This window comes from Ochotona princeps, chromosome 16, assembly GCF_030435755.1.
Source record: "Ochotona princeps isolate mOchPri1 chromosome 16, mOchPri1.hap1, whole genome shotgun sequence".
NCBI classification, from domain to species: domain Eukaryota; kingdom Metazoa; phylum Chordata; class Mammalia; order Lagomorpha; family Ochotonidae; genus Ochotona; species Ochotona princeps.
The window spans coordinates 52,786,608-52,797,822 of NC_080847.1; the positions used below are offsets into that span (position 1 = coordinate 52,786,608).

Here is an 11,215-nt window from a genome sequence, read left to right on the forward strand (position 1 = left end):
AGCTGCTGTCTTGCCCTCGCTGGGCCTCTGGGCCTGCGCTCTGTGGCTTGGGCGGCAGCAGCCCAGGAGGCCCAGGCCTGCATGGGACTCCAGGGCAGACTGCATGCAGCCGGCACCTTCCGGGCCGTGCCGGGGAGCCGCATCGCGCTGTGTCCTGCAGCGCAGGGCACAAACCCTGCCTACCACGGCTGAGGAGACCTCTTCCTGGCTCTTCTGATGGCATTTCTGTCCCTGCCAGTGGCCGCATCACCTGTGTGGTCATCATTCCCCTGAGGAATTGATCTCAGCCTGACTAGTTTATGAATCATTGGAGCGAAACGGAAGGGGAATTGCAAGTGGAGTGCTCTGAAAAACACAAAGAAGAGAGAGAGGTCCTAGCACTGGTCCACTCCCGCTGTCGCAGCAGTGACTAGGACGGGCGCTCGGTATAGGAATCCCGCTCAGTCACAGGATCGCTTCAGCTACCAGGACGCCTCCAGGAGGAAGCTCACCTCAGGAGCCACAGCTGGGCTGGAACCCACACACTCCCGTGGGGGAGGGCACCTGGGCGTTTAAAGCGCCAGGCCCGTCGCCCTGCCCTGTGGGGTCATTCTGAGAGAGGAGTTAGAGCAGTTAGGGTATTCTGGGTCCCAAAGTCATCATTTTTTCTCAAACATAAAGGGGTATTTTCACCACCACATCTTGGATTCACCAGAGCACATCTCTCCCGAGACAAGTGCATTATTTTTTTAAAGATTTATTTATTTTATTACAAAGTCAGATAAACAGAGAGGAGGAGAGATAGACAGGAAGATCTTCCCGTAAAATGATTCTCTCCCCAAGTGACCGCAACACCAGTGCTACACCGATCCGAAGCCAGGAACCAGGAACCTCTTCCAGGTCTCCCATGCGGGTGCAGGGTCCCAAGGCTTTGGGCCGTCCTCAACTGCCTTCCCAGGACATAAGCAGGGAGCTGGATGGGAAGTGGAGCAGCCGGCACACAAACAGGCAACCATAGATTACCCTGGCTGAAGCAAAATGAGGCTTTAGCCTCAGAGTCATTGTGCCAGTCCGGTTCCTTTCTCTTTTAAAAGATTGACACATTGATTTGAAAGGCAGAAAGAGCAAGGACAGAGAGGTCTCCGTCTCCCATCCACTTCCATGCCTGTGCCCTAGGGCAGAGGAGATTGGCCTTGGCACCCTACACCCATGTGGGAGACCTGGGGGAGGTTCTCGGCTCCTGCTGCTGCAGCCATTTGGGAGTGAACCAGCAGGTGGAATAACTTTCTCTCTGTCTTTACTTTCTTCCATAAATCCAATTCTGCCACAAAGAAATTTTTTGAAGTTCTTAAAAACAAAGAAAAAGGTAGGCCTGTCATGATAGCTTAGTGGCTAAGTTGTTACCTTGCAAATGCCAGGGTCCTATACGGTCCCTGCTAATAGTTGTGGGGGCCCTGCTTCCCAGCCAGCTGCCTACCTATAGCCTGGGAAAGCAGTGGAGGACGGCCCACGTGGGAGACCCGGAAGAAGCACCAGGCTCCTGTCTTCAAATTGGCTCAGCTCCAGCCATTGCAGCTGCTTGGAGAACAAATAAACAAACATAGGATCTTTTTCTCTGACTCTCCTCTTTATATATGAGAATTTCTAATAAAATAAATCAATATATTTTTTTAAAAAAATGAAAAAATGGAATAGTTTCAATGCCTTGTGAATTCAGGAAAGGCGGTATAATTCCTATTTTTAATACATATAGACTGCGATTGTGATAAAAATACACAGAGCAGAAAATTCACATTTGACAGTAGGCAACGCAAAGGAACTAGGTCCTGTCTGGTGAGGTACATTTATTACTGATTTTGCCTGAGCAGCGTCCCAGAAGTCAGCACAGACCTTGGTGTTAGAAGGCTGAGTGCCGTGGGCTTCCTCATCTGTGTCCATGCGGGAGAGGCCTCTGGGAGCACAGCCCACACCAGCCCAGCTTTCCAGAGCGGCAATGTCTCATGGCACCTGCTCACTTGTTATCTTCCTTTAATTTGTTTAAGTTCTGCTTGACAAGCCGGCTTCCCCACTGAGTGTGTAGAAGCCACTGGGGCATGAGGAAAGGCATCAGGCAAACCTGGGGAGGACAGGAGCTGGGTCAGCTCTTTGTGCTGTGCCTCCTCGGCCTCTCCCATCCTCTGGACCACTCCCCTTCCACGGGGTCAGAGGACCCTGCCAGCCACCACCCGCCACCCGCCACACTGCGGCACCTGCAAGGCATGGCTCAGGCAGCCAGAGACGTCAGACGACAGGCCCAGGGTGTCCAGCGCCTCCCGGGCAAAGTCTTCAGACCGCATGATCAGAGGCCCAGGTGGGAGGTTATTGGCCATGTTTGTGGAGACAATAGCGGGACTCACGGTCTATGGCAATGGAACAGGGGAAGCCAGGGGCTGTGTTCATTCCCTGTGCCATACACCTTCCTGCCCAGACACCACAGACACTCCAATGCAACAACCCTTCCCAACACCAAGCTTCCCACATGACACAGAGCCTGTGGGAATCCCCTGGGAACCCCTTTCTCCTTCACCCCCTCACACCCCTTCCTTCTGAGAGCCCCCCCCACCCCTCCAAGTCCGCACCTGCACGGTGATGCCATAGGGGCGGTACTCTGTGGCCAAGGCGTTGGAGAAGCTTCGCACGAAGGCCTGAGGAGGAGGACAGGGACGGTGCCAGGAGCCAGAGCCACCCCCAGGGCAGGACAGGGATGGCCTGCCAGCCCACCCTGGCCCTAGCCCTGCCTGCTCCTAGGACACACTGTGACTACCAAGGCCAGCACCTCACCTGCTTGCCTGAGGCCCCTGTGTCCCACACCTCCACTCCTCCTTGCACCTGCTCTCAGCCCCAGCAGGACCCGCTCCCAGTCCAGGCCTTCCCAGCACCCCAGTCACCTCTTCTCTTTCATTACATTAAGAAAACCCAGGCTGGGCCTCACATGCGCACCTTGGACGCAGCATACATGTTCAAGAATGGGACACTCCATAAGCTGGTCATCGAGGAGACGTTGATGATGACGCCTCTGCGCCTGCATGGGGAGTAGCAGCCAGTGGGGACAGGGGCAGGGTGGCACACAGGGTGGCACAGCACACAGGGGGTCAACCTGTGCGTTGGGGCTGGGACATAGCCCAGGAAAGGTGCTCATTCCTACCTGGTGACCATGCTGGGCAGGACGACGCGGGTCATCTGTGGACAAGGGCAGCAGAGGCTTGTCCCGGCCCAAAGGCCCCAGCCCTCCTCCCCAGCCCTCTGCCCCGCTTGGTGCCCGGGCCCGGCCCCCTTACCTGGACCACTGACATGATGTTGCAGTTCACCAGGTCTGTCATGCTCTGAAGTAGAAGAGAGGAGAGGAGAGCAGGTCACCCCTCCCCGCGCAGGCCCCCGGGCTCCCGCCTGTGCTCAGACTGGCCTCAAGCAGCTACTGCAACAGCCTGCACCCATGTCCCGTCAAAGAGCACCCACTGGGACAGAAGGCGCACACGCCTGCTCACCCTCAGCTCCCCTGCTGGAACCTTCCCCTTCCTGGCTCCTTGCCCATGAGCGAGCCTCACAAACACTTAGGAAACAATGGAACTGAAAGAGGAGCTTCCTTGGGTACACATAATTACAAAAAGGCAAACACAATTTCTCCGCAATGCACCTTTCTCAGGCACTGGCATTTTTATGCTGTGTGTTTATTTCTCCCTGTACGGCACAGCTTCAGATCGAAAGGGCGACAGGAAAAGAGACCCTGCATCCACTGGCTCACTCCCCAAATGGCCACAGCAGGATGCAAGTGGAACAGCCGGGATGCAAACAGGTGCCCTAATGGGAAGCCGTGCTGGCAAGGGGAGGATCAGCACATTGCTCAGCCAAGAGCTTCTTCTGGGTCTCCCACGCAGGTGCAGGGTCCTTCCCTGTTACCCAGGCCACAAGCAGGGAGCTGGATGCCAAGTGGAGCTGCCGGGACACGAACCGGCGCACCTGTGGAAGCCCGGCTGATCCCAGGCAAGGATTGAGCCACTAGGCTGTTGGCCAGCGCACTCAAAATAGACATGTTTCAACAAGAATTTACATGTGCCGGGCCCAGTGGCCACACTGCAAATCCTCCCCTTTACAAGCACCAGATTCCCCAGCAGCGCCTTCCATGTCTCTCCTCTTTCTGGAACCTGCCTTTCAAACGTCAATCAATCAACCTTTACCAGCCAAGGTGTTTCTCGCAGTACTGGGGCAGGAGCTCCAGGAGGGCCCTCCTCCTGGGCAGCCATCCATGAGGTGCAACCAGCTGTTGGGATCAATGCTGGCAGGACTCTGGGGTCCCACTGGACACTTACAGGCCTCAGGGCTCCCCGCTGCAGGGCAATGTACTACAACAGCTTCCAATGTAAACACAGGAAATGCACCCCCATGGAGCTGCCTAGGGACACCCTGGGAAGTGGCAAATGCCAGCTCAGGTGCTTGAGGCCCCGCTGCCATGTGGGGGACCTGAGGGTGCTCCTGGCTCAGGACTGCAGCCTAGCTGGCCATGGTGTGGCCAGCCACCCTGTGGGCAGAGCCTGGCACCTCAGACACCTCTGTCCCACTGTCCCTCCTTCTCTGTCACACTGCCTTCCTAACAAAAGATAACTTCTTACAAAGAGACGAGCACAGCCACTAGCTCAGAAGGCCCAGCCCTGACTCTCCCATACACAAGTGAATTCTGTTTGCACAGGAGCCACGAAAAGACAGTGCTGGGCAGAGTGCTGAGTGTCCACACAGAGAAGCAGGCAGGTGACCCCGGGCCAAACACATCCCAAGGAGCACGGAACAGCCACATGCTCTAGAAGGAAGGACTGATTTCCCAGGGCAGAATTGTGTTAAAAAGTAATAGTGTACAAGCAGAAAAGCAATCGAGAAAGACAGAGAGAGATGCTATGACTGCTCTGTGCCTGCAGTCCCAGCAGTGGTCAGCATGGGGCGCTGAGAGCAGGAATCCCACGCAGGGGGCAGGACCCCTTGAGCCAAACTGCTCCCTCTCAGGCTGCCATTAGCAGGTAGTGTGTGGGGGTCAGCAGGCAGAGCTGGGCCAGAACCCACGCACTCCCATCGTTGGGAGGACGTGGGCGTCTGATTCGCCAGGCCCGTCGCCCTGCCCCGTGGGGTCGTCCTGTAAAGCCGGCAACGCAGGGCAGGGAAGGTCGTGAAGGGCTGCCATGGGCAGTGGGCAGCAGGACAGCAGGTACCTGCCAGCAGCCGCGAGGCGCGCGCGTTCCGACAGAGGGCAGCACAGAGTCGGCGAGCAGAGCAGGCCGCCCAGTAAAGCTTCACTTACTTGTCCAGGGTTCTCGCACTCCAGGGTCCTCTTCAACTTGCTGTCCCGGTAAAGCATGCCTACGTTGTTCACTAGGCGGGAGAGCACAGAGGGGTCAGTGGACAGCTCGGGAGGCCGCGGGCAGGGGAGCGGGCAGGGGAGGGCGAGCTGGCCTGGCTGCGCACCCAGGACTCCTATGTCCAGGTCCTGCAGTCCCGCCGCGATGTCCGTGTAGATCTCTGGGCCCCGGGTGAAGTCAGCCTGGATGACTCGAGTCTGCCGGCCATGCAGCCGCTCTGGCAAGGGGAAAGCGAGCAGGCCAGGCCCTCAGCTGGCCACAGCCTGCACACTGGCCCGCTGGCCTCCAGCCCTGCCCTGGCTTTGAGGAGCCCCTGGCTCTCACCGATGTCCTTGGCTTCCTGCTCCAACTTGCTCAGGCTCCGACTGATGAGCACCACGTTGAGACCTCTCCTGGCCAGCTGTGCAGGGGTACAGGGAGCAGGGTCACCCACTTACTCCTCCTGCCTGCGGGGCCACCACGATCCAGGCTCCCGCAGCAGAGGGGAGTGCAGGGTGAGGCAGCAGCCAGAGGGACAGCTGCAGGAGGGCAGCCCATGGCCCTGAGCCGCAGCCCCAGGACAGCAGGGCTCCTGACACTGTGAGCTCAGAGGGGACCCGCCCTGCCATCCCAGACAAGGCTTTCTCAGGGAGGGAAAGCAATGAGAGGCAGAGAGAGGCAGAGAGAGGCAAGAGGAGAGCTAGCTTGTATCTTGTATCTTGTGCTTCCCTCCTCCATGGCCAGGAGCCTGGGCTGGGCCAGGCAGGACCAGAGCCAGGAGTCCCTCCTGCTCTCCCCACTGGTGCCCCAGGCCATCCACCCTGCCTCCCCAGGGGCATTAGCAGGGAGCTGGATGGGGAAGGGGGAGGTGGGTCTAGAAGACAAGGGGCGTTTCCACTTGGAATGTGGTGTCACAGGTGGCAGGTGAACTAGCTGCACTCACTGCCAGCCCCAAGCCCTTGCTCCTTCGGGGTAGCCTGGGGACGAGGGACAGGACACAGTGCTCACCCCTGCATCACCCTCCACTCAGTGGCCACTGGTCCCTCTCACAGCACCACCAGTCCTCGCTCTGCTGCTTGGGACGTGCGGTGACAGTGGTTGTGAGCTGGCTAGGTAAGGCATGCCCCACGCGCCCTCGTTCCAAATAGAGAGCCTGGGTTCAAGGCCCAGCTCGGCTCCCGTGTCCAGCTCCCTGTTCCTGCACATCCAGGCAGGCAGCAGGTGGTGGAGCAGCTTCCCTTCCCCTGAGGGTGACGTGTCCTGGAATCAAGTGTCTGTCAGCTTGGCTCAGAGGAGATGCTGGCAGTGTGGCAAGTCTTATGGTTTCAGACACTCTCTCTCTCATCCATTTCACAAACACTCAGCTTGGCACCTGCCATGTGGGCTGCCCCCGGGACACTTGGCACTGCCCACGATCCTGGAATTAGCCAGTCTTTTCCTGATGCACCTTCTCCGCAAGCTCTCTGAAGTCTCTGGGTTGGCATAGATTGCTAACACTCTGGACACTGAAATTAACCAACCTTTCCATTTCATTTTCCATCCAGCCTTGGAGGACCCTCTCTCTCTCAGCCTGTGAGTCTCACAGGTAATACACCTGAGCCTAAGCACATGGTGGCACGAGTCCTGGGGCCTGCCACCCCCATAGTGCTCCTGGGGCACGTCGGGACTCCTGGCTGTGGTCTGACTTGCTGGCATTTAGAGAGTGGATCAGCAGGTGGAAGGTGTCTCACTCTCTGTCCATCTTCGAAGTAACTGAGGGCAGGCAATTCAAAATAAATGCATAATCAATTCAGAGTTTGAACTCTGGGAGTAGAATGGTGGGTGCTGGGGCTGCAGGATGGGCAGTAGTACTCAGGAGAGATGTGGGTCAAAGGTTAGAGAATTGCGGGGGACCAATCAATTCAAGCGCTCTGTCGTCTGTACCACATGGTGACTGCAGCTAGTCGCAGTGCTCCAGGAGCTTCAAAATGGTTAGTTGGAACTTGTGCAGTCACCTTCAGCTGCCACCTGTCATGCTGGTGTCCCTGGGGGCACTGGTTCGATTCCCAGCTGCTCCACATCTGACCCAGCTCCTGCCTGTTGTCCCTGGAAAGCAGCGGAAGATGGCCCAAGTGCTGGGGCCTCTGCACCCGATGCGGGAGACTGAGATGAAGCTCCTGGCTCGTGGCTTTGTCCTGGCTCAGCCTCAGCCACTTAGGCGTTGTGGAAGTGAACCAGTGGATGCAAGATCTCTTTCTATAATTTGACTTCCAAATAAATAAATAAATGTTTTTAGAAACATGTACTTATTTTGTATGAAATGCAAGGGTCCGAGATCGTCCATCTGTTGATTTATTTTTCAAATGCCCATAGAAGCTGGTTTGGGGCTTGGCCGAACCACATGGCTGGCAGTGACCCAGCACCTTGAGGCTGACACTGCCTGCAGGCAGTTCCTCGAAGCAGGAGTCAAGAGCCAGATGCTTGGCTTGTGCACTCACACATGGCTCATGGGCACCTCACCTGGCATGTCAGCGGCCCGGGCAGAGGAGTGGGCACAGCATAGGTGAGAGGGTTGAGTGGGAGACCAGGGGAGCACCATGGGAAGACAGCAGAGGCCTGGCCCTTGCGAAGAGCAGATCATGCCAGGCTCGCATCCAGCGGGACAACCTCGGACACAGCCTGCAGGAGCCTGCCATCCCACACACACCCAGGACGCCCAGCTGGCTCACCTCGTGTGCATAGGCCTTGCCAATGCCTCCGGTGGCTCCAGTGACCACTGGAGGGGAGAGAAGATAAGCAGGCGGGCAAAGTCCAGCATTCCTCCCACCCCACCCCCAGCCTGGCCTGTAAACCCTCCTGCCTCTCCACCCTCCCTCCTGCCCCTAAACCCTCCCTCCTGCCCCTCCACCCTCCCTCCTGCCCCTCCAGCTTTCCTGAGAGCTGCCTTCCCTCCTCCTGCCCTCAGCAGCCTCCACCTGACTGCTCCCTCACCCCTGCTCCCTCCCCTGCACAGGGGCCATCTCCCAGCCTTCACCTCTTCTCCCAGGAGTCTCCCCACCATGTCCCATTCAGGGCCCCTCACCTGCCTCCTGTCCTCACTCCTGTGTCCTCACACCCCCGGGCTTGGGCAGTACCCTCACTCTCACCTGCCCAGGCTCCCTGTGCCCGAAGCCACGGGGCACCACGGCGAACCTGGGGCAGCAGGTAGACGTACACTCCACGGGCCACCGCCCACATGGCTTGCAGCAGCAGCCACACGCAGGTGACGGCCCCCAGCGCGCTCAGCACATCCCACCTGGACTCCATGGCGGCCAGCACCAGACCTGAACTGGAGCGGGGGACACGCGGGCAGCAGGGGTTTTTCTGGGACTGGTCTTGCCTCCAGCTTCCAGCCCCACCCTGGGCTCTATTGGCACCAGCTGACCACGCCCACCTGTCCCAGCTACACCCCCTACAATAATGCAAATTATGTGTTCAAGTGCAAACACAATTTGTTTTTTCTTGGGATTAGGGATGACCTTTGTATCAAATCATTGCTGTGACAACCAGAACAGTTCAGCCATTCCAAATCATGTCATCCAGCTGCATTGGTGCAGGACCGCTCTTATGCAACCATTCTCACTGTCCCAGCCCAAAAGCCTCTGGTCACCCATCACATGCTTTTTGCTAAACGGTGAACCTTCTGATCCTGTCGCAGGCGCGACCCGGGCTGTGTGAGAAGAGTGCCAGCCGTAGCTCTCTCTGGTTAGGCTTGGGTGTCGGGCAAGCTAGGCATGGCAGCTCCACCAGCTAGCTAGTGTGTGGGTTGTTTCTGGATTGGTGCAGACAGGGCATGGCCAGGCCAACTTGAGCTCCCTGGCAAGTACAGGAGCCAGGTTGGAGTGCGGGTCATGCCGGGCTAGGCTATCACACCTCTTAGTTTGTAAGAGTTGGAGAAGGAAGCTGACTCTGCAGGGCTAGGCTGCAGCACCTGCCAGCCAGAGTGGGCACTGAGGGCAGGCAGGGCCAGGCCGGGTTTCAGCATCAGATGGCAACATGTAAGATGGGGGAAGGGCTGTGTGGAGCTAGGTCAGGGCAATCACTGCTATGCACAGGATCTGTGGCTGGGAACAGGCCTGGTTGGGAGATAAGGGGACATCCAGAGGCCTCTCCAGCATGGGCACAGACGAGGAAGCCCACGGCACTCTGCCCTCCAACCCGAGTTGAGTGTTGACCACTGGTCAGTCATGGGGGAAGCCAGTGAATACATGTACCTAATGAATAGCATCTGGTTAGATTGTGTTATTAAATTCAAGTGTAAGTTATATCACAATCACAGTCTTCATGCATTAAAAAGGGTAACGACACTTTAACTCCAAAGTGCACAAGGCATTCAGAGAGCTTGAGCTCAGGGCTGGCATTGGGGCACGGCTGGCTTAGCCGTCCTGGACTGCAGTACCAGTGTGAGCACCGCCTGCTGTGCTCTGGTCCAGCTCCCTACCTGTGCACCTGGGATGGCCACCGATGATGGCTCAAGTACCTGGGGCCCCTGCCCCTCACGTGGGAGAGCCAGATGGAGACCCTGCCCGTGCCTGGGCCTGTGGCTGCCATCAGGGAGAGAGCCAGCAGCTGGAACATCTTTCTCTCTCTGTTCCCCTCCTTCTATCCCTCTGCTTTTCAAAGCAATCATTTGAAAGCTCATGGGGAATTGGGCTGAGGAGGTGTTTATTTGGTGCATAGACCTGTGGGGTCCTTGCACAGGCTTTCATAGGCCGTGTTTCCCATGAAGTATTGGAAGAGCCTGGTGTGGAGGCTGCAGCCACTCCTCACACCAGCAGCAGGATCAGCCCAGAATGAACCACACATCCTCGTGTCAGAAACTGAACCAAGGGATTTAATTAAAGGAGTAAATGGTTTTCCTTAAGGGAGTTTGCGGGGGTAGGAGACACTTTCTAATTTTCAGGCAAATTTAAGAACACAGGAAGAGCCACAGCAAATCTGCAACTCTAGTTCTTGGTCCCAGGTGGACTTATTCGGGAACGTTTTACTGATGTCATAAACCTTATTTTAAAGATTGATTTCTGCTTATTAAAGGCAAGTTTTTCACACAGATTTTCCATGTGCCTGTCATGCTCTGAATGGCTGTCCAACCTCGAGCCAAGAGTTAAAACTCTGAGAACTTCATCTGCATCTCCCACATGGCTGGTTGACAGGAATCCAAACCCTTGCGTGTCTCTTGCTGCTGTTTCAGGGGCATTAGCGGGGGTAGGGGGCCTGCCTCTGCAGTGGTGCAGCCAGTACTCGAACTGGTGATGTCACAGGACAATGCCACCCGGTGCCGTTCACTTTAGAGTGTAGTGAAGCAGCCCGCGTGGTGTGGCAGGTGAAGCCGCAACCTGTGTCACCTCTGTTGCCTTTGAATCTCTGTTTGTGTCACATCTGCTCCACTTCCAAGCCAGCTTCCTGTTAATCGCGTGGGAAAATGGAAGCTCACCCAAGTGTTTGGGCCCCTGCACTCATAAGGCTTCAGCTTGGCTCTGCACAGGCCACTGTGAACCAGGGGGATCCCTCCATTTCTCCTTTTGTCTTTGTCACCCTGACTTTCAGATAAATTAATCTTCTTTAACAATGCATTGAAAAGGGTCCGGCTTGGTAACCTAGCGGCTAATGTCCTCGCCTTGCATGCATAGGGATTGCATATGGGGTGCCACCTCATTAACCCGGCTGCCCCGCTTGCCGTCCAGCTCCCTGATTGTGGCCTGGGGAAGCAGTTGAGGATGGGTCAAACCCTGGGACCCTGCACCCACATGGAGAGGCCCGGAAAAGCTCCTGGCTCCTGTCTTTGCATCAGCACAGCTGCAGCCGAGGCGGCCTCTTGGGGAGTGAATCAGCAGATAGAATATCTTTCTCGCTGGTCT

General features: G+C 56.8%; 2 protein-coding genes across 2 annotated transcripts; both read right to left on the minus strand.

Moving 5' to 3' along the window:
- Positions 1 to 1,832: 1,832 nt before the first annotated feature.
- Positions 1,833 to 3,603, minus strand: LOC105942487 (very-long-chain 3-oxoacyl-CoA reductase-B-like). The gene is made up of 6 exons (XM_058674611.1): positions 3,297 to 3,603; positions 3,164 to 3,198; positions 2,959 to 3,040; positions 2,598 to 2,663; positions 2,229 to 2,378; positions 1,833 to 2,095 (listed from the first exon to the last, which is right to left on the minus strand). The coding sequence occupies exons 1-6, from the start codon at positions 3,336 to 3,338 to the stop codon at positions 1,991 to 1,993; spliced, it is 480 nt and encodes a 159-aa protein (XP_058530594.1). The 5' UTR covers positions 3,339 to 3,603; the 3' UTR covers positions 1,833 to 1,990.
- On the minus strand, positions 3,423 to 8,639 carry LOC131482163 (very-long-chain 3-oxoacyl-CoA reductase-like). The gene is made up of 6 exons (XM_058673938.1): positions 8,465 to 8,639; positions 8,048 to 8,094; positions 5,685 to 5,760; positions 5,303 to 5,577; positions 5,072 to 5,137; positions 3,423 to 3,473 (listed from the first exon to the last, which is right to left on the minus strand). Exons 1-6 carry the CDS (start codon positions 8,622 to 8,624, stop codon positions 3,423 to 3,425), a joined length of 675 nt encoding a protein of 224 aa, XP_058529921.1. The 5' UTR covers positions 8,625 to 8,639.
- Between the last annotated feature and the right edge of the window lie 2,576 nt (positions 8,640 to 11,215).

Excerpts from the sequence above, each read along its gene's own strand:
- LOC105942487 (XM_058674611.1), bottom strand. The coding sequence starts at position 3,338 with ATGACAGACCTGGTGAACTGCAACATCATGTCAGTGGTCCAG. Across the intron at positions 3,199-3,296 it reads ACATCATGTCAGTGGTCCAG|ATGACCCGCGTCGTCCTGCC; the intron begins GTAAGGGGGCCG and ends CCTTGTCCACAG. Across the intron at positions 3,041-3,163 it reads CTGCCCAGCATGGTCACCAG|GCGCAGAGGCGTCATCATCA; the intron begins GTAGGAATGAGC and ends CTCCCCATGCAG.
- LOC131482163 (XM_058673938.1), bottom strand. The coding sequence starts at position 8,624 with ATGGAGTCCAGGTGGGATGTGCTGAGCGCGCTGGGGGCCGTCACCTGC. Across the intron at positions 5,578-5,684 it reads GCAGGAAGCCAAGGACATCG|AGCGGCTGCATGGCCGGCAG; the intron begins GTGAGAGCCAGG and ends TCCCCTTGCCAG. Across the intron at positions 5,138-5,302 it reads AGTGCGAGAACCCTGGACAA|GACGACCCCACGGGGCAGGG; the intron begins GTAAGTGAAGCT and ends CCGGCTTTACAG.